The following is a 26,451-nucleotide window of genomic DNA, read 5'->3' on the forward strand; positions in this document are numbered from 1 at the left end:
GTCGATTCTCGTCTGGCATAGGTGTTTGTATCACAGGAGCGACAACTCCGCATACTCAAGATGGTCGCTTTGTTAAAATCAAAAAAGTCAGTTTCTGTCCGGATCTTGAAATCTTTTCTGGGCATGGCCTCCTCTTGCATTCATCTGATTCCGCACTGCAGACTCCACATCAGAGTCATACAGGAGGAAGTGGACAAACAATGGAAGCAAGTCTCGGGGTCGTTCAATGGCAAACTCTACCTGACCCCCGCATTCAAACAGCTTTGGAATGGTGGGCTCACCTTTCAAATATCGCCGCAGGTCGGCCCTTCCGGGAAACAACTCCTACGCTTACCCTCACAACGGATGCTTCCTTGGAGGGTTGGGGGGCACACCTCAATGGACTGTCAGTCAAGGGCAAATGGACTGCATCTCAACACACATGGCATATCAATCGTCTAGAACTATTGGCCATCTTCCTTGCCCTGAAATCTTTCCGGATGCTGGTGGAAAGCCACTCGCTGCTGGTGCTGACAGACAACACCACCAGCATGCACTACCTCAACAAGCACGGCGGTACGAGGTCTCTTCTGCTTTCCAAGCTGGCACAAGAAATCTGAAATTGGGCGATTCAACACCAGTTCACCTGACTGCAGTTCCCGTGCCGGGCGTCTCCAACACTCTTGCCGACTGTCTCAGCAGGTCTCTGGCGGACAATCACGAGTGGGAACTCCACCAATCCACTCTGGATTACATCTTTCGCCAGTGGGGTTATCCACAGATGGATCTGTTTGCGACCCCAACCAACCGCAAATGCCTACGCTTTGCAAGTAGGCATCCCCACAGAGATTCGAGCGGGAATGCGTTTTCGATAAATTGGTAGAGCGAATTCGTCTACGCTTTTCCCCCGCTCCCTCTCGTTCCGCGCCTGCTGCACAGGATGAAGCTTCAACCATGCCATGTCCTACTGATTACGCCCGGGTGGCCAATTCGCCCGTGTTGTCTCAGTCCGATCCGATACCTCTTCGCCCTCTGCCTCACCTGCTCACCATGAACGAGGGGCGGATTTGCCATCCAGATCCGGCATATCTCCAACTACATGCTTGGAACCTGAACACAATGAGTTTGCAGGTCTGAATATCACTCCGGAGTGCAAGAAGGTGCTGGCTCATGCACGTGCTCCTTTCACCATCAAAACATATCATTTGAAATGGAAGCGTTTTTGTGTCTGGTGTCGCAAGGAAGCTCTTGATCCACTGCACGCCAAGCCGGAGCAATTCCTACCTTTTTTCTTATCTCTAGCAAAGTCAGGACTTTCTCATTCCACTCTTAAAGTCTTTCTGGCAGCGATTTCCCACTTTCGGCATGATGGCACCACCTCTCTGTATTCCTCTCGGATCATTCAACAGTTCTTCAGAGGCTTTTTTTAATGTATCCACCCATATGTCGTCCGCCGCCTTCTTGGCGCCTGAATCTGGTTTTATCTCAGCTCCTCCTACCTCCTTTGAGCCCATCCATTCAGCGGACTTAAAATTCCTCACATGGAAGGTGGCTCTTCTACTCGCGCTTACGTCATCAAGGCGAGTAAGTGACATCCAAGCATTCACAATACAACTCTTCAATTCTCTAAAGACACTGTGACTTTACGGACAAATCCGAAATTCATTCCCAAAGATCCTTTGGATTTCCATCTGAATGAGCCTGTCATTCTCAGAACTTTCTTCCCCAACCCTCAGTCTCCTGCTGAGCGTTCTCTCCATTCCTTGGATTTACAACGTTGCCTGAAATTCTACATCCAGCGCACCGCTCCTTTTCGGAAATCAGACCAGCTCTTTGTAGCCTATGGCTGAGTTTGTAAGGGACAGGCAGTCACTAAACGATCTATTACTAGATGGATTTCTTCTGCCATTTCTTTCTGCCATTGCTGGGCCGGAAAGCCTCTCTCTGCTCCGGTGCGAGCACACTCGACAAAGGCTGTGGCATCATCTACCGCCCTCTTTGCCGGAGTGCCTCTGCGCCAGATCTGCAGAGCTGCAACGTGGTCGAGCAGAAACACGTTTACGAGGCACTACTGTCTGGAGTCAGCGGACGCTGCAGATGCTGCTGTGGGCCAAGCTGTGTTGCGAAATCTTTTTAACGAAGGTGAGCCTCTGTTGCTTCCCGCCTCCTGTCATAAAAGGTTTTGCCATATGTCTAAATGTATGCTATATAACTCATATTGTAGTTGTACTTACTTGGTTTTGAAATGCCTTTTATGACTCGTATATTACTTTACTGCTTTCTATTCTTATTCAAGCATGTGAATCTATGAAAGACACCCCTAATACAAAGCAAAACCTGTATACTTTCCCAATGTCTCTACCTGATAGAGAGTAGAAAACCTTGGAAGCAGGAGCCTACATACGATTCTCAGCACTTAGTTTAGCTCTAATAATGATGAATGCTGCTTGCCATACGTGCCCATGCTTAGTGGAACATGGCGGTCCTAGTGGTACCAAATCTACCAGACCACCTTAAGGACTACTCTGCAGAGGTAGTGAAAGAAGCCAAGATGCTTCATAATGGCAGGCCTAGATAGCTAGGGTCTTGGGTTCTTCAGTAGTCATGAAAAGGCATTCATAGCTTAGGTTGACTGTGTTTTTTGCTGATGTAAAGGTGACTCTAAAGGATATACCTTTTGATGGGACACACAGGTTAGGAGACCAAGCTGATTCAGCCTTAGAGAGGTTCAAGGCTGGTAGAGCAACCGCTCGATTATTGGATTTTCAATCTTAAGCCTGGGATCATAGGCAGTATTGAAAATTTCATAACCTCTCTAAGGTGTTCACCTTTTGACGGTGACAGCCCTCCCACCCTTCCCAAAAGCCAAATCTTTTTCAACTGTATAAGAGCACAGGCAAAAGAAAAGTTCATAAAGCCCTGCAACTCTCCTCTTACTCCTTGTTCTCCCCTGCACCACCCATAAATCTGTTTTAGCTTAGAAGGAGTAATTTGTGGCTATTTGAAGAGAATAGGTCTTCCTTTTTGCAGCCTGGATGTCCATAACTTTAGACTAATGGCTAAGAGGGTATTCCCTACCCTTCCAACAAACTCCTTCCTAGGCCCTTCAGTCTCAGTCCCTTCAGTCTGAGGATCACTTGCGGATGCTGCCGCATGAAGTGGTGGCCTTGCTGCAGTAGGGAGCAGTGGAATTAGTCCCATAGAAGGAACGGGGCAGGGGTGTGTTCCTGGTACATCCCGGTCACCAAGAAGGATGGCAGTCTGCGACCAATCCTAGACATCTGGCTCTTGAATTGTGCGAGGACATGATCAAGGTGCTGTCCCTATCTCACTGCCTTTCGGCGCAAAAGGCGAAAGACTGGTTGGTGTCCCTCCACTTGCAGGACATGTTTGTTCACATACTGATCTTGCAGTTGCATTATAGGTACCTACTGCTCATGGTAAAAATGGGGGGGGGGCTCTAATTGGCAGAGGAATGCACCTCTGTCCAAGTAGGGACTGTAGGAAGCTGGCTCTGTATATACTCTACCAAAATGAGGTATAGTGTGCACAGAGCCCAGTGGAACCCCAAAGGTAGGCAGAGATGAAAGTAGGTAGCACCTTACTCTCTATTTGTGGTGGTGTGGGCGAGCAGTAATGCTTTATCAGAGGGTATCGTTAAGCATTTGTTGTACACACTCAGGCAAGAAATGATGTCACACACTCAAAGACTGAACTCAGACCAATTTGTTTGCATCAAAAATATTATTTAGTTATTTTATTTCTAGAACCAAGCCAGCAAAATCCTATGCAGTGATTTACAGTTGAATTCAGTTTCAAATGCATTTGTTTGAATTACAGGTAAGTCAACAGTTTGAAATTACTTTTCAATTACTTTACATATTACTGTGAATGTTACTGTTTAGATTGTGATATGCCTAGATATCACACTGAGACATTTCTTAGACTAAAGGTAAGTAATTCACTTTTAATACATTTGCAGTTTTTCAATGTTTCATACAAACCAACTCCACACTTAAAATAATTTTTAAGAAAAATCAGCCAATGCAATCCTATGGAAGGAAATGAAGTTAACAGTTTGCAGGTAAGTATTTATTTGTGGGAGTTTGTATTCTGGGGTTAGAACCAGGGTTACCCAGGGTCGAGGATGCACTCTCAGAACACCCTAAGCGGCACTAGGGCGGCTGAATGTAGAGTGTTGAGGTCCAATGTTATCCAATAGGGGGCCTCCAGTTGGTGGCTGCTCACGAACACGGCTGGAATGCCAGAAACCGGTCCTCAGACGCTTGTTTCCGGTCCAGGGAAGGCATGGCTTGGCAGTTCGGGCTGGACTGTTCCCATGAGGCACAGGGTCAGACTGATTTGCATATAGCCATGTCTGACCTGGGGTAGCAGAGTGGGCTAAAGAACGGTGATGGATTAAACCCAGATCTTTTGACTGGGTGTGAGTGTTTGATTGGTTCAGATGCTCCAACCTTTACCACCCCCTTTTGTACCGCTTTTGGCCGCCATAAGTGTGGCAGGGTATGCTCAGACGTGAGTCCCACTGCTCACTTTGCCACTGGATTCAAGCAAGCCGGGCTGAAGACCGCTGGAATGCCAGAAACCGGTCCTCAGAAGCTTGTTTCCGGTCCAGGGAAGGCATGGCTTGGCAGTTTGGGCTGGACTGTTCCCATGAGGCACAGGGTCAGACTGATTTGCATATAGCCATGTCTGAACTGGGGTGGCAGAGTGGGCTAAAGAACGGTGATGGATTAAACCCAGATCTTTTGACTGGGTGTGAGTGTTTGATTGGTTCAGATGCTCCAACCATTACCACCCCCTTTTGTACTGCTCACGAACAGGACAAGGCGACTTTTGGCACAGGATCTCTGGTAACTGCAGACAGGCCTGTACGGCTGGGGCCAAGACAGTTCTCTGCATTCTCCTCTGCTGGGCCTCTTTCTTTTGACCTTCTTATTCGTAGGTTGCGGGAATCTCCCTTCTTGGTATTGGGCTGCCCCCTAAATACATTTTTTAAGGGGCGTTTTAGGGAACTCTAGGTCAGTAGCCAATGGGCTACTGACATTAGGGTGATTACACCCTTGGTGTGCTCACCCCACTTGGGGGCGTGGGAATAATCCCTACTCCTATTTGGAGAGTGCCTGCCATCTGCAAGATGGCGGGCCTTGAAAAGTGGGCTTCACCTCGCTTTCCCACCTGAGGGGTGGGGTTGGTAGAGGTGGGCACACCTTCTGGGCTGTGCTAATATTTTCCTGCCTGTCTTCCCACCGAAAAGGAGGGGAGACAGGGAGAGAGGCTGGGGGTCGCGTTACAAAGGCAGCAGGGCTTTTGATGCTCCCCTGCCACAGATGGCTCTTCCTGCCCTGGATGGAAGTGTGACCACCTCCACCCTGGCAAGGCTTTGTTTCTGGGCTTAGGGAGGGAAGGCTCCCACCCGATGGTCAAGAAACATGTCTTGTGGTGGCTGGCTGCTGTGTAACAGTCAGGGAACCCAACATAGGGCTGGTCGTTTTTCTGGGGGCATCTCTAAGATGCCCTCTAAGTGCATTTTTCATGAAATTCCACATTAGCATCAGTGTGGGTTTAATGTAATGACTAACTCCCAGCACCATATATTCTTAATGGCATTACTGCACTTACAATGTTTAAGAATTGGTCTAGACTCGTTAGGGGTACGAGGGCTCATGCACCTGTACCCTTACTACTGGTATAGTGCACCCAGCTAGAGGGGTGGCTGATCTATGCCAGGGCAGTGGGTTGTAGGCATGGCACACAGGGATGTGCCATGTCGACTCTTCCCTTTGTTCTGCACCAAAACACGCTTCCTGCAATTGCACTGTGTGTGCATGTGTAAAGGTACAGGGCATCTAAGGGTGGCAAAATAAGTACTGCAGCCTTTAGAGGCTTTCCCTGGCCACAGGGCCCTTGAAATATGGTAAATTTTACAAGGGACTGACATGTGGCCAGAGAGGTGCCAATTGGGGGTACAAGGTACACTTTTGGGAAAGAACATAGTCCCTGGGAACCTGATTGGCAGGAAATCAGGGCACATCAAGTCAAAGTGCATCAGTAGTTTGGCAAAAAATGTGGGGCAGGGGGGTTACTGCAACAGAGACCCAGCTTCCTACAGGTACCCTTGCTTCAAGTCAGGCTAAGGGGGATACTCACTTTAGATAACCCCTGCTCACCCCCTTGGTAACTTGGCACGAGCAGACAGGTTTATCCCAAAGTCAATATGTAAAGTAAGTGTGCTCAATAAATCCATAGCACAGCGCCGACTGCGAGGTGTGCGGCGTCGGGCATGGAGTCACACGGACACCCAAACAAACATTACATTTGGATTATAAAGTCTATGACGATGCACAGTACCAGGGAGGTGAGGCGTCGGTGCTGATGTTGAGTCTGGCTCCCTGGCTGCCACAGGGGAGCAGAGGTATTGTGACTGCAAGGAGGCGATGTGTTGAGTCTAGGACAGGGGAAGTCAGTTGCTTCAGCGGTTAGGCGCCAGTTCCGATGACCGTGTGAGTCGGTAAGTTCGTGGGGTTACCCTCAGCAGTAATCGGTGCCGCGACAACAGGATGCAGGCGCTGGCGCTGGTGATGATCAAGTCGGTGCAAGCGCTGGTGTCAGGAAATGCAGATAACTGCAGACGTCAAAGGGCATCGAAGCTGCAGTGTAGGCCGAGCGGTGCATCGTGCACTCCTCGAGCGGTGCCCCTGGCCTCGATACACGTTGCGGAGTCACAGAGGCATCAATGATGGCGTCAGAGACAGGTTTTCTTGCTTCTCTCAAGTTGCTTCCATCTACCAAAAGCAGGAACAACCTCCAGAGGCCCAACACTGGAATAGGCTCATCCTGACAGGTCAGAACTCTAAGCAATAGAATTCAAGGGACCTGAGGGAGAAGTCTTTGTGTCCCTGAGACTTCAGAAGAGGAGGCCAGCACACACAGGCCCTTACACTCTGTCTCAAAGATAGCTAGTCGCCAGTGGATATAATGATTACAGTGCCTTGCCTTTCGTCTGGTCTCCCCCATTGTTTTGGTTGTATGCTTCTCTCTTTATTTTACACTGGCTGCAGAATGTGGGTTCTTGTATTCACTACACAGTCGGACAAACTGCAGTGTGTGACCTCACTGCTACTCTGCCCTATTCATCTGGGTACAGATCCCAGTCTGTCAGCTCTTTCCACCTGTAACTTTATTTGCAGAATTTGACCTCTGCCAGTGCTTGATTTGGAAAATAATAAGTGCCGGACCCAAAGGTGTGCTCAGAAGTCTTCAACAGGCGCTACAAATATCGGGAGTGCCAAATACCAAGGCTGGGTAGTCTTGATTCCCCCTAATGCCTCCTTAATTCACCACTAGACACTTCCTTTCTCTTTTTCGAACTTTTGTAGGTTCTTTTTCAATCCCTGCTTTCTCCCTTTGTCACTGTTTTTCCATACTTCTCTTACTCCGTCTTTTCCCCTTGTGTTGGTTTCTCTCTTGCTTTGAATCAAAGTCTGAGTCCCATCCTATTTCCTGACTCTCTGGGCCTCTATTTTGTCACAGATGCTGCAGAGAATTCCCTCTCTCAGCCTCTCTTTCTCACACTGCATAAAGAGATTGGATTCTCTAATCTCCTTTCACTCACAGAAGGCAAAGAAATTGGTCTCTCTAGGCCACGTCTGTAACCTGTATTCTGCAGAGTGTGGCCCTTTAACATAGCTTCAGTTGCACTTAACATTTCAGTGGAGTTTGCAATCAATCTTCCTAAATGCTTGGAAGAGGTATGGTCTAGTCCCTCTTCTCGGCAATCCAGTTCTAAAATTCTTTGGCACTATAGAAATGGTCAAAGAACACTTAGGTAGTCATTTTGGCCTGCCATTGGGCATGAAACCGACAGTGACCCTTGAAGAAACTTGAACACTTGAGAAGTGATGTGGAATGGTGACAGAAACAGGAAGTGGAGTTAAGTGGTTCTCATCTGGGGTATTTACCTGCAGGAAAGTTGCTTTTTTCTTATGGTGAAATGAATTTTAAAAAATCTGCTTTCCTCTGCTTCTAACACTGTGATACTGAAAATGTGTCCAGTCAGGACAAATGGAATACTATTGAAACCACCAGCGGGTGCACCAGGAATGTAAAATGCAGATATGAATCTGGAAAAATGAGTTGTTGATTGTGAAAGCTAGTGAGCCATGAAGCAACAAAATCTGTAGAAGCTTTTTGGTTTGAATGTATGATGTCTACTTTTTGTTGTGTCCCCAGCCTCACCGTTTTTCTTCTCTTGACCTTTTGCTGTCACCGCCATTATTTTTTTCTGTATTGTTTTTCTTTCGTATCTCGATCTTTCACTTTGATTCTCACAACAACATGTATTTTTGTAACTTATGTTTCTCTCATTTGCCTTTCCTCACTTATATATTTTCCTGCCTTCATAGTTTATTGTCACTGTCTTGCTCTACATTCCCTGCCTTTCATTACGTCATACTTACTTCCCTTCTTATATTTCATGGTATCCACCACATTCTTCTGTCCTTATATTCATTTTTGCCTTCTGTTTCTCTGCAGGCTATTACTTTTCCATCCCCTTGCACAATCTTACCTCCATATTCCTTCTTCTGTATTTATCTGTCCTTCATTTAGCCCTCCTAACCTGTTGCCTTCCCTTTCTCCTTTCTCTCATTTTAGCCCTTCAGGCTCCATATTCACTGTTTGCAATTCACTTGCCTCTTTTCATACAACCACTTTCCTTACACTCTTCTTTATTATTCAGGCATGCCTTCTGTTTCGTCTCCTTTCTTCCTTTATTTCTAAAACCTGTTCCTTTTCACTCTTGCCACTGCCTGTTCATCTTTCATCCTGCTTCTCTCTCCCAATGTAATTGTTTTAACCTGTCTTAATTATTTCACTGCTTTTTGCAGTTTATTCTGTTTTTCATTTCCTCCCTTTGCTCATGATGTCACCTTCCACTTTTCCATGGCTGTCCATTACTTATCTTGTTCTCCCTCGGTCCCTGCTCTTTGTGTCTTCATCCTGCGTTTTCTATTTCTTTCTTAGTATAGCCTCTTCATGGTCCTTGCTCCTCCAGTTGTCCGGCTCACCATTACCTCTCTCTCTCTCTCTCTCTTACTTCCAGCTAGTAGCTGGCAGTGTTGTGATGGCGTTTGAAGAGGTTTGTCCGGAGCGCATCGACCTCATCCATAAGAACTATCGGAAGCTGTGTAACCTGCTCATTGACGTGGAGGAGTGGGGGCAGGTGGTGATCATCAACATGCTGACCCGCTATGCTCGCACACAGTTCCTCAATCCCAACCAGAACGTGAGTAGTAATTGTGATTCTGCAAACTATTCAGGGACAGTCTGCCTCGTATACAAGGCCATCTGACATGACAAGCTGAAGACCAAAACCATCCTGATGACATTGGCACAGACATCAGGGGATTGAGAGTTTTGATTTTTTTTTAAAGCACTTCTTTTACATATTTTGAGTGTTGGTGAAACATCATCAAATATCACTTCACTAGTCACTGGACCCTGCAATCCAGTGCAGGAATATCTTTACGAAGAGAACCCTGAGAAAAGATTCAATGGCACTAATGATGAATACACCAATGATGCAAAGCTGTGCTTGCCTGAACTGAGAAGATATCACGCTACCTGATGGATCCTGACCCTCAGTGCTGCCTGCGCTTCTGTTTCTGGACAAGTTGGTGTCAGTGATTGTCGGGAGAGCAGCAGTCAGGCATAGTTTTTGCCAGAGTAGTTCCTGGTCCACAATTGTCATGTCTTCGACTTTTCTTTGTCCTTCTTCTCCAAACAGACGTATCTGTTCCTGGTGACAGGGAGCCACTTATGTGCTAAATTTAGGAGTGTTAAGAGGAGAGAAGGGTGGCAGCTAATGGGCTCCTTACCCCTATATGACCACTTTATGTGGGGAATGGGCATAACGCTATCCCAGAGTACCAACTTCCACCAAAAACAAGATAGTGGCACCCTTCTTTCAGGGAGCACATCAGGTAGCCCACCTTACGGGTGTGACTAGCCTGGAGGTGCAACACGCTTTCTTGCATAGCTAATTACCTCCCTGTCCTGATGCCAAACGGGCCTCAGGGCAAGGGGTGACGTCTCTGAGGTCTGGGAGAAGAAATGGTTGCATATCAAAAGCAGCTGGGGCTTTGAAGCCCCTGGCTTAGATATGCTAAATCACTATCCATCCTGCTGGTGGAGGCGTGAACACCTTTCTCAGGAGCAGGCATTCTTTCTGACCCTTTATGACAAGGTGTTTGATACCAAAAACATGGGTTTCAGTAAAGCTATCGTGTAGCTGGGAAACTCATACTGACCAGTGCACAGAGCATAAACGTAAGATGACTAGTTATTGAACTAGACAGCACAGGGGCTTAGATGCTCATGCAGATATGCCCTCACATGTAATATAATGCACGCTGCCTTAGGGCTACAAGGCCTGCTGTAGGGGTGACTTGCATATAGTAGATGAGGTGAGTTGGGTATGGCACACAGTGAGTGTGCCATGTCGTGTTTTTGCTCATGGTTTGCACCATGTCACGCAGTCTGCAATGGCAGCCCACATGCAATTTGTAATGGGGCCCTTAGGGTGGCATAATGCATGCTGCAGTCCTTAGGGACCCTCTTAGTACCTAAGCCCTAGGTACCAGGGGTTCCGTTTACTAGGGGCATATTGGGCTGCTAAAGTTTTGCTAATTGGGGTACAAATGACCAGTTACTTTGTTTTAGGGAAAGATCATTGGCACTGGAGCCTAGTTAGCTTGCTTCAGTGCACTGTCCGAGACAAAAACCAGCACCTAGTAGTTCTAATGGGGGCAAAAAGTGGAGGGACAAATGCAGTTTCCTACAGCTGCACAATAATCAAGTTGTTTTGATGAGGCAGCAGAGGAAGTTTTGTTAAGGCTTGTCTCACTCTGGCAAACATAGTTTTAGGCATGAATGCATCTGTAGAGGTAGCATTTTGATTTTGAATTATCACTTTTGAGGGGGGCTTAGATTATCTTGATCTCTTTGCCAATGGTGACTGTTATTGCTTATGTTTGATAGTTGTCACGAGTGCTGCCATGTCATGTACTGCATAAGAGTCTTGATCATTGTGCTTTGCTTTGATGGCACTCTGACAAAGTTCTTCCAATGTACTATTTCTTAAATATTATCCTGAGGTGCAGTATCTCTAACTAGTCTTTCTGTGGGGGCTTCTATAGGTTTGCCACGTGTCACTGTAAATAGAAGAATCCATTATTATTCCAGCTTAGTGATCCCACGGACTGTGTGGTCTGTGTCCTCCATCCTAAACTGCAGTATGCCTACCTATTGCATGCAGCATGATGATCACATAGACATAGTCCTGCCTATGCTCCTGAATCCAAAACAGCAGTACTATCACTGAATATTCAAGTCCTGCAACCTCACTCGTGCCTCATTGCTAATGTGCAGTACCTCTGACTATCCCATCACATAGAGCTCTACTAATGTACTACAGTTGTGAATTTCAGTATTCCCACTTACTGCAGCTCTGGATCTCTCTCTTTCTCTCTCGCTCTCGTACTCTCTCTCTCTTTCTCTCTCTCTCTCGCTCTGTCTTTCTCTCTCTCTCTCTCATGCACACACATACTCACACACACACACACACACACACACACACACACTCTCTCTACACCGTCGTACTTGGATCATGCCACTTTCTTGTCCTTTCTCTTCTGTCTGTCTGTAGATTTATTAATATGTAGTCTCCCGAGGTTGCCAGTCTTTCCTCATCTTGGATTGCCTCTCTATGCAGGAATCTCTTTTGGAAGAGAACCCTGAGAAAACCTTCTATGGCTCAGATGATGAAGACACCAAGGACGAGAAAGCTGAAAATGCCTCAGCTGTGAAACAAGCACCCTACGTGATGGATCCTGATCATAGGTTGCTGCTGCGCAACACGAAGCCCCTTCTCCAGAGTAGAAATGCTGCGGTGAGACACGTTCTGCTTGTACACTCTTTTGACAGGTTTCGACTGGGTTAACACAGTTATTTCTGCATATTACTAGGTATGAAACTTTTAACAGTTTGTGAGAAGTGGTAGCTTATAATAACCCAGCCCCCAATTATTGTTTTGTGTTACATATTTCTCAGTATTATTGCTTTTTCCACATACCTTTTTCCCTTTAAGATACTCTTGTGGCGTGGGGGAGAAGCAGACCAGGATAACTTGAGTATGTTGTTAACTGGGTTGAGGTTTTATTAACAAACTGTTCAAAAACCGGGGTTTAGGGGACTAAGAATCCAATCTCAACCAAGGGATTCGGGAGTGAGAGTTCGGTATTCGAAGCACGGGATTATGGGACCTGAAGTCCAGAACTTCTACAAATGGTTGAGAGAGGGACTGATAATCTAGTCCATCACGCAAGGGCTTCTGGGAGTCGTAGTCCGGTTCCCTGCTTCTTCTCTGTCCGGGTGGCGTGGACGCTGATGGGCGGCTGTGCTCCCACTCTTATGGTTGGTAAATCGCCTCGTTTGGTGGAGAGGGCCATGGGAAAAGAAAAAAACAAGAAAGCTGGTAAGGGGGTGGGAGTTTCTCCTTCTAATAGTGTCGCGGGAGCAAGGGAAGTACAAGGGAATATCACCACTCCTTCACCAGTGTTTCGCAAGCGCTCCGAATATGCGTGCAGGCTGGGCGGTTTCCATAACCAAGAGCTCTCTCCCTTTACAACCCCGCCCTTGAGTGCATTAAAGCCAGGCCTCAGTACCAACCCCAAGCGTCCCCGTACCTTGTTCAGCCATGTCCCTCCTGGGCCTTGGCTGGAGTCTCTGCGTTGCCAGGTAGGGTCTGGCTTCCCGTCTGTTCCTCCTTCGGCTGTCTCCCACTTGTCCTTCTCCACGACGGCGGGTGCTTCCTCTTCCTTGGGTCCGGAAAGTCCTGCGTTGCTCCGCAGGGTTACTTCGAAGGTCCTCACGAGCGTCTCCTCCTCCCTTGCTACACGAGGCGGTCCCAATGAACGACCTCTTCCTCTGGCGTCTTCCGTCTTGAAGCGCTGGGGGTCATGTGACTCCATCACATGACTTGACAGGACGGGGGAATGAAAGAAATAGCAGTCCCCGGGTACGTGCTGAAAACATAGAAGGGAAGAGGGAGGACGATGAGGGAAAAAATGTTCCGTCAGGTCTTCTAAGGACAGCGCGTCGTCACAACTCTTCAACTCTTTCATAACTTCTGTGAGTTAAAGGTGTTTTTGAATGCTCTTCCGTTTACTTTATTTGTTAAACTACAGGTTTATTCTCATTTTGTTGTTGAACTATAGAATTGTTTTCACTACAAATTATGGTAAAGTTCTTAAATTATTTCCTCCACTTAACAGATAGCTTTATGTTTTTATTTACCTTATTTATTCATCCAGCTTCAATGAAAACATAGACAATTCTTTTAAAAATAGTGGAGACCAGTTATGCTAAATTAGAGGAACCAATCTACGAAGTACTGGGATGCCCTCCTAAACACAGAAGAATCTGGGTGATGGGGTGGTCTTTCTATAACTTACTTAACCATTGATGTATCGTATTGTAATCTCCTATGATATCCTAATGTTTCTGTGAATGGGACTGCACTGTGTGCTTGATTTGTTTATCTATTTTGTTTTGGTTTCTACAATAACATTAATAAAATGTTGTTCTCAAAATAATAGTGGAGTCTAATGAGAGATATAATGAAGTCTTTAATGGTCCAGTGGTGGGACATGATCACAGGGGATCTGAGTCTGTAAACTTGTACTTATTCTCCTTGAGAATAAGAGAAAGGATGGCAGGGGATTTGAAGGCAGAAAGTAATTTAATTCCTGGAATTCTAAGAAAGAATCATTAGCTGTGCAGAGAAGGTACAGTCTCTTGCTATCTCAAAATGGGGCTCTATTCAATCAGACTCTGTGACTGATTTAGCCCACAACTCCTCGTTCTGACGGCCTGCTGCTCTTTTCTTTGCTATGGATAGAATCGCCAAAATGATGGTAAAGATGTAATGATTTAGGTCTTAGGAGTGTTGGGAAATTAGTAGATTGGCAGCCAGCAGGTTTGCAGAAAGGCAATGCCACAGAGTAATAGAAGTACTCCAGCAGGCATTGCAACTCTGATTCAGATTTATTTCAAGATGTGGATTTTAGAATAAATAGCCTTTGGGTTATACCATGGGAGGAATTGAGCATTGCAATGAAATTGTTGTGGATTAGGAATGGCGTTGACAGTTGGGACTTAACTTCAATTTCATAAAATAAAACATGATTTTCCTGAATTCCAGGATTTTGTTCGGGCCCTAGGGCATGTGTTTCATACTGCTATCCTGAGAAATAATGGACACTTTCTACCCGTGCAAGGTGTGACAACCTGACCACTTGAACTAGTCCCACAGCACTGTCTTGGAAAATAAAAAACAATTTTACCTTAAGGTATCGTTGGTTCACTCTTGGTAACGTGGCAAGAGCAAAAAGGCTATACGGTACTGCAAGGTATGCATTGCAAAACAACCCCATAAGAATCCCAAGAGAGTGAAATTGTTGTCAGACCTGTTTAATTAGATACCTCTTCCTGTCTAATAGTGTTTGAGTTGCATGAATAAGGTTTGAATTGTCATTTGTAAAGAACCCGAAAAGCTGATGAGTAGAGTTACAGAAGCCATGAAGATATATTTTCCAGGCCTCTCTCCATTGCAACTAGATTAGCAATGCTCCTACCCCAAAGATACGCCATTGATGAGCTCTACACCGTCGACTCAGAACCCCCCAACAAACACTGCCACCGTGCCGGCCCATACCCCACGGTAGGACCTTTCACCTGCACCCATTGTCACTACACCTGCCACTGCACAAACACCAGCCCACTGACCAGCCCCACCCCTCACACACCACAGACACTACCTGAGCATAAACACCAACTCTCATGTGCCCTTCTCAACACACGCTCACTATGCAAGCATTATAGGACCTCATCGCCACCCTTGCATCGTCTTCCTCACTGAGACCTGGCTCTACCTCACATCTGCCCCAGCATTGCCACAGTGATCCCCGACAGATATAAGCAACAACAAGCCAGAAGGATAAACAACCATCATCCACAAAGAGACTATACAGTGTACCACCACCACCGACAATACCCCCACCCCCGTGGGACATCTCAACTTCAAGCTCCACATGGATTACAAGACAACCAACAGAGGCACCCTTGCATCCCGACCCCCAGGCCCATGCTCCAGCTTCTGCAGTACCATTGCAGACTTCATTGCACCCCTAGCCTTGGACTCCAAAGACTACATCTGTGTTGGGGTCGTCAATGTGGAAATTTAGTTTGCCAAACCTTGGCGACCTACATTTCTACATTGACGACCCCAATGAGACAAAAAAGTTGCGTGCCTCCTCGACAGTATGAGCAGCCTCAGATTAATCCAGACCATCCATGACCCTACACACACCGCAGGAGTCATGCTAGACCCAATTTTCACCTCTAGCAACTGCATCAAATACAGACATGTCACAGAACTCACATGGACCTATCATTCCATCGTCCACTTCAGCATCTCCAGCCCCTGCATCGTCACTTTCAATGACCACTTTCAATGACCAATGCCCTCACCGGAGGTGGAACAAAATCTCAGAGACCAGCTGGGCGAACACCCTCAACACCTCCAACCCTGCGACCCTGCAACCATCACCAACTTCCAACAGGGAGTGAAAAACATCAACGCCTGGTTCACCAATTGTGAAGACACCATTGTTTCCATCAAGAGCAAAATCCAGAGAAAACTCTCCAAAATGGCCGGCTGGTACTCCCAAGAACTCAGAACAGTTAAACAAGACAGTAAGCAATTGGAGAGGAGATGCCGCACCAGCAAGGAAAGTACACCTTCGACAGGGAAGCCTACAAGACCTCCCCCAACCTCTATCACCACCTGCTGATGGCAACAAAGAAGACCGCTCTTTCCGAATGCATTGAAGCCAGTGCAACAACACCAAGGAATCGTTCAACATTGTTAAAGAATTCTCCAACCCGGCTGCCAGTGAAAACAACATCATACCCTCACAGAAGCTGTGCAACAACATCCCTCATTTCTTCCATAACAAGATCGTGACTATATACAAAAACGTCTAACCTCAACCCCACCTATGGACTTCCTCAACCGATAGGCCACAACCGTAACTGACAGGAACCACACAGTGACCACCTGGAACATCATCTAAACTCGGGACACTGTCTGCACCATGAAATCTATCTGCTCGAATGCTCCCACAGACCCATGCCCGCACCACATCTTCAACCTCAGAAACCAAAGGCTCGCCCAGAAACTCACCACCCTACTCAACACCCATCACCACTGCAGCATTTCTAGATGCCTGGAAATATGACAAAGTCAGACCACTGACACTGACCCCTGCGAACTCAAAAACTAGTGGCCAATCTCCCTGCTCCTGTTCCCAGAAATGGTACTGCAAAAGATCAATAATCAACTCTTGACACACCTGGAGCAGAACCACTACTCAACACCTCCCAATCTGACTTCCGCAGCTATCACAGCACTGAAACCACCCTTATCGCAGTCAATGATGACATCCGAACCCTCCTTGACCGAGGAGAACCAGCAGCTTTGATCCTCATCCTGCAGCCTTTAACACCATATACCACTACACACTGATCGAAAGGCTCCACCACATCGGCATCCAAGGGGAAGCGCTCAGATGGATCACCTCCTTCAGAGAAGGCTACCAGAGGATCCACCAGCCACCTTTCACCTCTGAACCCAAGGAGTTCACTTGCGGTGTCCCCCAGGGCTCATCCCTTCAGCCCCTTACTCTTTAACGCATATATGACCCGCTGGCCAACATCGTCAGATCCCACGGTCTCAACATAATTTCCAATGTAGATGACACCCAACTCATCCTCTCACTCAGCAACGACTCCAAGACCGCCCAAACCGACTTCCACAGATGCATGACAAATGTCACTGATTGGATGAAGAACAACTGCTGGCAGCGGAACACAGACTAGACGGACATACTGAGCTTTGACAACAGCAGCAACACATGGAACGACTCCTGGTGGCCATCAGACCACCCATTCCCTCCAACTATGCCACAAACCTCGGAATCATCATTGACAACAAGCTCACCATGAAATCACAAAAATATTTACAACAAGGGGTGGTGAGGGACAGAGTCTCTGAATTAAGCAGAAAGCTCTCACCCAGTCAAGAGATCAGGGCTAGATCCAACACCGTTTTTTAGCTCACTGCACCATCCCAGTTTCAGAACCTGGCTGTATGCAAATTAGTCTGTTCCTGTCCCAGTGCATGATGGGAACAGGGCAAACCAAACTACAAAAGCCAATTCTTACACTGGGAAGGAAACAAGCTCCCGGGGACCGGTTTCTGGCATTACAGCCGTCTTCGGCCCGGTTTGCTTGAATCCTGATGGTGCAATGAGCAAGGGTCTCACACCTGAGAATACCCTTCCACGCTTAGGGTGGACAAAAATATTTACAACAAGGGGTGGTGAGGGACAGAGTCTCTGAATTAAGCAGAAAGCTCTCACCCAGTCAAGAGATCAGGGCTAGATCCAACACCGTTTTTTAGCTCACTGCACCATCCCAGTTTCAGAACCTGGCTGTATGCAAATTAGTCTGTTCCTGTCCCAGTGCATGATGGGAACAGGGCAAACCAAACTACAAAAGCCAATTCTTACACTGGGAAGGAAACAAGCTCCCGGGGACCGGTTTCTGGCATTACAGCCGTCTTCGGCCCGGTTTGCTTGAATCCTGATGGTGCAATGAGCAAGGGTCTCACACCTGAGAATACCCTTCCACGCTTAGGGTGGACAAAAATATTTACAACAAGGGGTGGTGAGGGACAGAGTCTCTGAATTAAGCAGAAAGCTCTCACCCAGTCAAGAGATCAGGGCTAGATCCAACACCGTTTTTTAGCTCACTGCACCATCCCAGTTTCAGAACCTGGCTGTATGCAAATTAGTCTGTTCCTGTCCCAGTGCATGATGGGAACAGGGCAAACCAAACTACAAAAGCCAATTCTTACACTGGGAAGGAAACAAGCTCCCGGGGACCGGTTTCTGGCATTACAGCCGTCTTCGTGGTCTGCTTGATTCAGACACTCTGTTCATCACCACCCCCCTTTTCTGTATCAATTTTGGCCACTATAGGTGTGGCAGGGTATACTCAGACATGAGTCCCTTTCTCACTGCTCCATCAGGATTCAAGCAAGCCGGGCCGAAGAGGCTGAAATGCCAGAAACCGGTCCCTGGTAGCTTGTCTCCTTTCTGGTGAAGAATTGGCTTGGTAGTTTGGTCTGCCCTGTTCCCATGATGCACTGGGCCAGGGACAGACTAATTTGCATATAGCCAGGTTCTGAGCTGGGATGGGGCAGTGAGATAAATAACGGTGATGGATCAAGCCCGGATCTTTGGACTGGGTAAGAGTGGTCTGCTTGATTCAGACACTCTGTTCATCACCACCCCCCTTTTCTGTATCAACCATGAAATCACAGCTCAACGCCATCTCCTCCGCCTGCTTCCTCTCTCTGCGCACGCTACCTATGATCTCTAAGTGGTTGCCCCTACACACGAGACGCACCGTGACACAAGCCCATGTCACCTGCTAACTCGCTTAAGGAGATGCCCTCTATGTAGGAATTACTGCACACATCCTAGAGCGTCTTCAGACCACACAGAATGCCGCAGCCAGACTCATCCTCAGCCTTCCCCTACCAACACATATCAAACCCCACCTCAGGAAACTCCACTGGCTCCCTGTACAGAAGAAATGCCAATTCAAGGAGTTTACTCACGCACACAAGGTTCTATACAACCATGGACCTGCCTACATTAACTACCACTTGAATTGCCACCAGCCTTAGAGAAGACTACGCTCCACCTCCCTTTCACTTGCCCATACTCCTGCATCAACCGAAGTAGAAGTGGAGGATGCTAAAACAAAAAAGTGTAAGGGAGGGTCTAGGGGACAGTATTTATAGACCGGATTGACTCCACACCCCTAATCACAAACGTATCTAACTACGGGGAGAAAATCAGTCTATTGTGTGACAGAAAACCTCTAATGCTCAAGAGTGCCCAGTTTACCAGTCTTACATAGCTTGCCCAATACCCGGCTTGAGAAAAGTCTCCATCAGCCCACCCATTTGGCGGAACTTCGTCATCTGGAGAGCTAAGAGAAGAGAGTCAAATGTAGCCAGTGTTGCTCCAAGGCTAACATATATGGATACTAGACCTCATATCCTCAAAAGATCTCAGCCACTGTGATTGTTCAAGGTTCAAGGTACCTTGAACAATCACAGTGGCTGAGATCTTTTGAGAATATGAGGTCTAGTATCCATATATGTTAGCCTTGGAGCAACACTGGCTACATTTGACTCTCTTCTCTTAGTTCTCCAGATGACGAAGTTCCGCCAAATGGGTGGGCTGATGGAGACTTTTCTCAAGCCGGGTATTGGGCAAGCTATGTAAGACTGGTAAACTGGGCACTCTTGAGCATTAGAGGTTTTCTGTCACACCAAATGAAGTGGAGGATGCTCCTTCTCCCACATCGCAGCTTAGACCTTGAACAGCCTCCCCATGCACTTCCAGACCATTCTCCGTAATTCTGAATGGGCCTAAAGACCTGGCTGCTCAAATAAGCCTCCGGGACCTGCAAGGGCCTGAATATCCTATCGGTATTAGCCACACTTTATAAATCCTGATTGATTGATTGAATATGTGCACAAGTTAATGATCCGAAACAAAAATTCTCTCAATAAGCAACTGGCAAGGATTAAAGGGGATATGGCCATGAAGGGTCAAGTAGCAGAACATCTGCTTGCTGCTGCCCTGTGCTCAAGAGCTTTTACAGGTAGTGTCTGAAACCAGAATATCTGGCTCTTAAACCATTTCCTTTTTGCTTTCGGTTGTCTGAATTCATATGATATATGATTATTTAGAGATTAGTTGATTCAGCTAGTCTCAGATGTGTTACTTGGAAGATAGCAGGGTGACTCAATAGCCTCTACTTCTCACTACTCAGTGAAATAACGAGTTAGGGGTCGGATAGAACGGGCAAAACAAGTGACAAGCCAATCTTGGAGTGGAGACTCTAGCTTCCTTTGCATATTACACTCAGAGTTGCTTTCTTCCCAGCCATCTAATTTTCTTGCTATGTTTTAAGATTGCTGCCTCTAAGGACCACTGCACCAAAGTTTGATGCGGTCACAATGGGGGGGAGCTGGGGGGTCGGCGGCCACAATCGGATCGGATCAGATCACAGATTATGACGTTTGAACCAGTCTCCACATACTGGGCCACCTGTACTCAATTTCTAACAAGACCTAACTCATTCCCACTCAGAAGTTCTATTTTCCAGGACTCTCTCCATTGCTAATCTAGGCACGGAGTGCACCAACAGCTCACTCATTGCATGCATCCGCTGTGGCCTGCATTGAGTAGGTCCATGGGAGGTGGGCGCTTCGTTTGACAGGAAGAACGGTGAGTGGGAAAACCCGGTTGGGAAAACCCCAGCGGGAAAACTCAGGCAGCTGCAGTGTCACTGGATCAGTCTGGAACAAGGAGGAACTGGAGGCCACAGGCAAGCAACAAGACAGGTATTCAGGGGCCTACTGATGTGGTCTCACTGCGGCCCTGCATTAAGTAGGTCCTGGTATGGGCAGGGATTCTGTTGGTGTGAAGAAAAGTGAATGGGAAACCCAGTTGGGAAAATCCCAGCTGGAAAACCCGGGCAACTACGGTGTCAATGGATCAGTCTGGAACGAGCATGAATTGGAGGCCACAGACAAGTGGCAAGCTAGATGTCCAGTTACCTGCTCACACATATTGGTTGTTCTATTCGCTGTGATCTTAACTGTGCTGTTTTCAAGCCTATTTCTTAGGACTGCACGCTGGCTTGCTGTTCATTGTGGCCTTTATAAGGACCTCTTTCTGATACTTCGGAGGCCACAATGACCAAGTTCTGTCACTGTGTTCAGGTCTGCACCTGGTTTAGGTCTCTTCATCTGGCACATGTCTGGTCATTCTTCTTTTCTAGATCATGTCATCCCATATGTTTGCTGTATGAGGGCCTTACATGTGTATGACTGCTCTGTCTTTGCCGACTTCTAGTTGTGGGGGGCATTGCTTCTGTTTTGACTGTGTGAGGTCCATGGTTTTGGACCAAGCAGATCATATTTCTCCCATCCTGCAGAATCACTCCTCTACTTCGGTGTGTGAAGCACCGGCACAATTTATTTTCCTGGGGTTGGACCTCACATGGTCTGAGCTTTCAAGTCGCATTGTCGTGTAGTTTCCACCAATCAGTAGGAACTGCGTGTTTGAGGACGATAAACTTAGAATGGTGCCAGACTGATTCCATGCACCCCCACTGGATATGTTGTCCCTTGGCCCAGCTAGCTTGCAGTGCCACTGTTAGACCCCTAACCTAAACAGGGAGCAAACAGTTCTGGCAATCACGGAATATGACAGCTCTGTTCCCTCAGGAACCCTGGTGACAGACTACAAACTTTCACTTAGTCACTCATGCTTTCTTTTGCTCAGAGAAATATACAAAGAATACAAAGAGGGACATTTTCAATATTTCTTGAACCAGAGTGATTCTTGTATAAAATACATGGGCTGTGATGATTAATAGACAGAAGCTGATAAAAGTTACAGTGAGTGTTAGCACTGAAAATAAAGCAAAGAGCTCCATCATCTTGTTGAGACAGGCTATACATGCATACATATGAGAGGTTGTAACAATTTAGCGTACACCTACGATGCTAACCCTAACTTATGTCTAGGGTGTAAATATATGATTTGCCAAGAAACCCCCGTCTGGATGATCTAACCCCTGTACCAGGTGGGTAAGAGTGAACAACCCAGTCTTGGTCACAAACTGACCACCATCACGGAGATGTCCGTCAGCTGCTAGAGGAAAGCTTCAGCATGCAGTAACCCCTCGAGATCAGCAGACGTGTCTCCTCTGAATATGTTAGGAAACAAATACTGTATATAGAAAATGGCATCCTTGCCTTGAGTCGAGATTGTAATTAGGTAGCCATTGTTTGTGTTCTACAGATAGCTGTGCCGCAATATGGATGTAATAATAAAACCTATTTCTGTTACGCACATGAGAGGATTTGCACTAAATGCCAAGGCAGTGTGATAGGATTCTCACAAATTGTTCTGTGTCAGCAGGGTCAGTGTTTCTGTGAAACCAATCAAGGCGTCACAAATGCAAAATGTGTGTCAAACGTTATTGTGGCAAAGAGAAAGCAACCTTAGGAAGAAGGATTTGTGTATATGCAAGAATAATGTTAATTCTTACTCTGCCTAACTCGGCACATGACAGCATGTGTGTTTGTGTTGTTTCTGTGGGGCACACTCTTGCAGTTGTGCTCACTGTGAGCCACACGTATGTGCCTTCCTCATGACTTCTGGAGCTAAAGATACAGTGGGGGATGGGTACTGCATGTCTGCTGTGAATGGCTTGGCTAACACATCGAGCCAAGTGTCCTAATCAACTCACCATCTGTTTGTACCTTGTCACTGCTCCTGTTCCACCTTCCTGGACACAACAGGAACTAGAGCCCTCTGTAGGCTAACTCTCTGTGCAAGTGTCCAGTGACCACAGAGGAGCTTGATGCCGGGTCACCAAGGGTGGCGACATGCTCCTCAAGCATGGTCGTTTGAAGACTTGCAAACTAGAGGGCATTTTTAAAAGGTGAACTCTTTTTCCATGGAGGAGTTCATGTAAAATACTTCAGTCTCAAAGACTGAAAGCCTGAGTGACTTACATTAGGATTCAAGTCTCTGCCCTACAGCTTAAACAGAGATTTTTGTAGCATTTGCATTAATGCTTTTAGTTCCCTTACCAACTTACATAGAGGAATAATAAAGTATAAGTTGCTTTAGTTGTTGGGATTCTCCATTAAACAAACACTAACAGTAATGTTATACAGGTGCTTATTTCTGTGCACATAATAGAGAGACAAAGTGGTTTTAGCTTACTGGAACCACTTTAGGTGGAAACTGGAGATCATCGGAATGTTCAGCCCATACCTGCCACATGTAAACTTATACTGTTCTCTCTCTCTCTCTCTTTTTAGGTGGTGATGGCCGTAGCTCAACTCTACTTCCATTTGGCACCTAAAGCAGAGGTTGGCGTGATTGCCAAGGCGCTGGTGCGTCTTCTCAGGAGCCACAGGTCTGAGAGCACTGTACTCCCTCTAGCTACTGCCTTGCCCTTTTTGTACTCTTTTACTACTTTGCTCTTCTGGCCCATGTTGTCCCAACACCCTCCTGTTTCTTTATTTCCTATATCCTCTTTTGTTTGTAATTTCTGTTGCCTTTTTCTCTTTTCTTTTCTTTACCTGTTTTACTTTCTTCCTCTTTCTACCTTTCTTTATATTGTGATCTTGTTTTGTGTTATTTTACTGTAGTGGCTGCTGCGTGTTTTTTCTCTTAGCTTCCTAGCATTCTTTTAAGTCCTTCTTCCTTTTCGTCCTTCCTTCGTGGTGCCTGGGATCTTGTGTCTTGTGCTCTTATGCAGTTAATATTGAATGGTGTAGAGGGACAGTTGTCGATTCACAAAGCAATCGGAGTGAAATGACAAGAGTGACAGGGTGTTCTTTGTGAAACAGAGCTATACATTAAGTAGGTAGAAGGCTGGTTGGTGTAAAAAGGAGGAAGATTAACTTACCATGCTGCCTGGATTCCAAACAGATATAAGACCTTCAGTCATCCAAATGCATATATCGAATTTACAGTTTACAAATGTAGAAAATGCACTTCAAAATATTCCTATCTGTGTAGAACAATACAGAATATGGGACTTCCTGCTGGCTCCTAGCAGGCAATATATGCCCTCATAACAGATTGGAAATATCATGTGAAGTCCATTACTGAATATGGGTGGTGGCAGCATGTTTTTAGTCAAGGTGGATTGACTTTTTATTTTTACAGAGTTTTATATAGTGCAAACTTGAGTCAAAGGTATCTGGTATCAGAGCGCTTTACACAAGCACCAGTTGAGTTACATGAGGACACATTCATTTTTGTTAGGCACAGGGAGATTAAGTTATTTGCCCAGAATCACAGGATGTTGAGCGTCATTGCTGAGACTCGAACTCTGTTCCCCCGAATTGAGGTCGACCGCCCTAGCCGTTAAGTCAACTCCTCTCCCCAGCTTGCAGCTGCAAACACCACTCGGCAGCAACCATGGTCTTCAGTGGCAAGTGAGGCTATTTATCTTGGTACATGTCCAATTCAAGTGATTCCTATTGCTGCTGATTACTGCTTAAACAGTGATTTCTTTTGGCATCATAACGCTGATAGTGGAAGGACAAACAATCCACCCAGTGTTAGACAGCTTCTTATTCTATCCTGTCATCTTCAACCTTGATATGGAACTAGTTGTTGCACTATTCTCAGATAACAGCAAAATTCACCAAAAAAAACAATGCTACACAACTATTCTTGACAATCTCTGCTCTAGACATACAACACTTCAAACACTGCCTGCATCTCATCCAGACCTGGATGTCCCGGCCTGCCTAAAGCTCAGTTCAAACCAACACAACATTCTTGTTATTGCCTAGAGCAACAAGCAAGAAACAGTACAGAACCAGGCCCAGACACAAGAACATCGACAGCTTTGAACTTCAACTTTCATTGTATGTCAAATCAGTTGTCTTCACCTTGGACTCCAATCAAGAAACATATTACCACAAAGAGAGCTGCTCCATGCTCTCTTGCACTCCAGACGGACACCCCTTAGGAGCATCCTAGATGCCAGGACCAGAAGAAATATGATCACATTGCCCCAACCCTGTTGGAATTCCAGTGGCTCCACTCACTGGCCCACAACATTTTCAAAAACAAGATTTATCATTTACAAAGTCATTATGGCCAACACCCCTGCTTATCTAGTGCACTCTGTTGGCATACTAAAAGCGCCGGGACGCTTCTTTGCTATAGCATCTGTCGCAATATATAAAATTTCCAAATAAGCCTACAATCTGTGCTAGTTCTTGGCACAGCCAGGACACAATCAGACTGCAGAATAAGAAGTGTAAATAAGCAGTGTTAATACATTGGTTATGCCTTTGTAATGAATAAAAAGCTATTTTCATCAATCATCGTCTGGGAGAAGGAAAGAGCTCTCTGACAGATGACATGGGAGAAGATGTGGCACAGCGGCCAAAGCTGCTGACTTAAAAGCTGGGGCTCCTGATTCGAGTCTCAGCAGCCCCCCACAACATCATGTGATTCTATGCAAATCAGCTAATCTCTCCGGGTAATAAATTGTTATGTAAATATGCTACAATAGTAACAAGCATTAGAAATGCAATAGGTCTCGCAGCATTAGAGTTAGTGCTTTTAGAATTGTTTATGGGTTTTTTTGTAAATCTTTAGCATGAGGGTGAGTGAGGGTGAGGGGTTGAGGGTGAGTGAGGGTGAGGCTGAGGTGTTGAGGGTGAGGGTGAGTGAGGGGTTGAGGGTGAGGGGTTGAGGGTGAGTGAGGGTGAGGGGTTGAGGGTGGGTGAGGGGTTGAGGGTGAGTGAGGTGAGGGGTTGAGGGTGAGGGTGAGTGAGGGTGAGGGTGAGTGAGGGTGAGTGAGGGTGAGGGTGAGTGAGGGTGTGTGAGTGAGGGTGAGTGAGGGTGTGTGAGTGAGGGTGAGTGGGGGTGAGGGTGAGGGGTTGAGGGTGAGTGAGGGTGAGGGGTTGAGGGTGAGTGAGGGTGAGGGGTTGAGGGTGAGTGAGGGTGAGTTAGGGTGAGGGGTTGAGGGTGGGTGAGGGTGAGGGGTTGAGGGTGGGTGAGGGTGAGTGAGAGTGAGGGTGAGTGAGGGTGAGGGGTTGAGGGTGAGTGAGGGTGAGTGAGGGTGAGTTAGGGTGAGGGGTTGAGGGTGGGTGAGGGTGAGTGAGGATGAGTGAGGGTGAGTGAGGGTGAGGGTGAGTGAGGGTGAGTGAGGGTGAGGGTGAGTGAGGGTGAGGGTGAGTGAGGGTGATTGGTTGAGGGTGAGTGAGGGTGAGTGAGGGTGAGTGAGGGTGAGTGAGGGGGACTCTGTAAATTGTGATATTTTAGCTATTTGGCACACGAGTTACCATGGCTACAACAGTATTGCAACCCTGCATATGTAAAATGAGAAACAGTGTTGCAAGAATGTATCTGTGACTTTGAGACTTGAACCCGTTTTTTTTTTAAAATATACTTTTTTGGTTGTTAAGAAATGAGCATAACAAAAAGACAACTGTTTGGCAGGGTTATGACGTCACTTCCTTAAGCTCACTAGAGCAGTCCAGGCAACCAGAACAAAACAGTGTGTTTTTCAGGCGATATGAGAAGGGCGACACATAACGAGAGGCACATGTCCGCGCTGATTGGGCGGAGGTTTCCGCCCATCACGTGCCACCGCGACATCCGAACACAGGGCTTGCAGTGCTTGGCG

At 46.6% G+C, this 26,451-nt stretch overlaps 1 protein-coding gene across 3 annotated transcripts in view; it reads left to right on the top strand.

The window, feature by feature from the left end:
- The window catches only part of AP3B2 (adaptor related protein complex 3 subunit beta 2), a 412,426-nt gene that overhangs the window by 198,921 nt on the left and 187,054 nt on the right, over positions 1 to 26,451 (top strand). For all 3 annotated transcript variants that reach the window (XM_086959194.1, XM_086959192.1, XM_086959193.1), the window contains exons 7-9: positions 9,104 to 9,286; positions 11,774 to 11,950; positions 23,111 to 23,208. In XM_086959194.1, coding sequence (XP_086815320.1) covers positions 9,104 to 9,286; positions 11,774 to 11,950; positions 23,111 to 23,208 — 458 coding nt within the window. The remainder of the gene's footprint in view (positions 1 to 9,103; positions 9,287 to 11,773; positions 11,951 to 23,110; positions 23,209 to 26,451) is intronic.

This window comes from Lissotriton vulgaris, chromosome 2_2 (assembly GCF_964263255.1).
Source record: "Lissotriton vulgaris chromosome 2_2, aLisVul1.2, whole genome shotgun sequence".
NCBI classification, from domain to species: Eukaryota; Metazoa; Chordata; class Amphibia; order Caudata; family Salamandridae; genus Lissotriton; species Lissotriton vulgaris.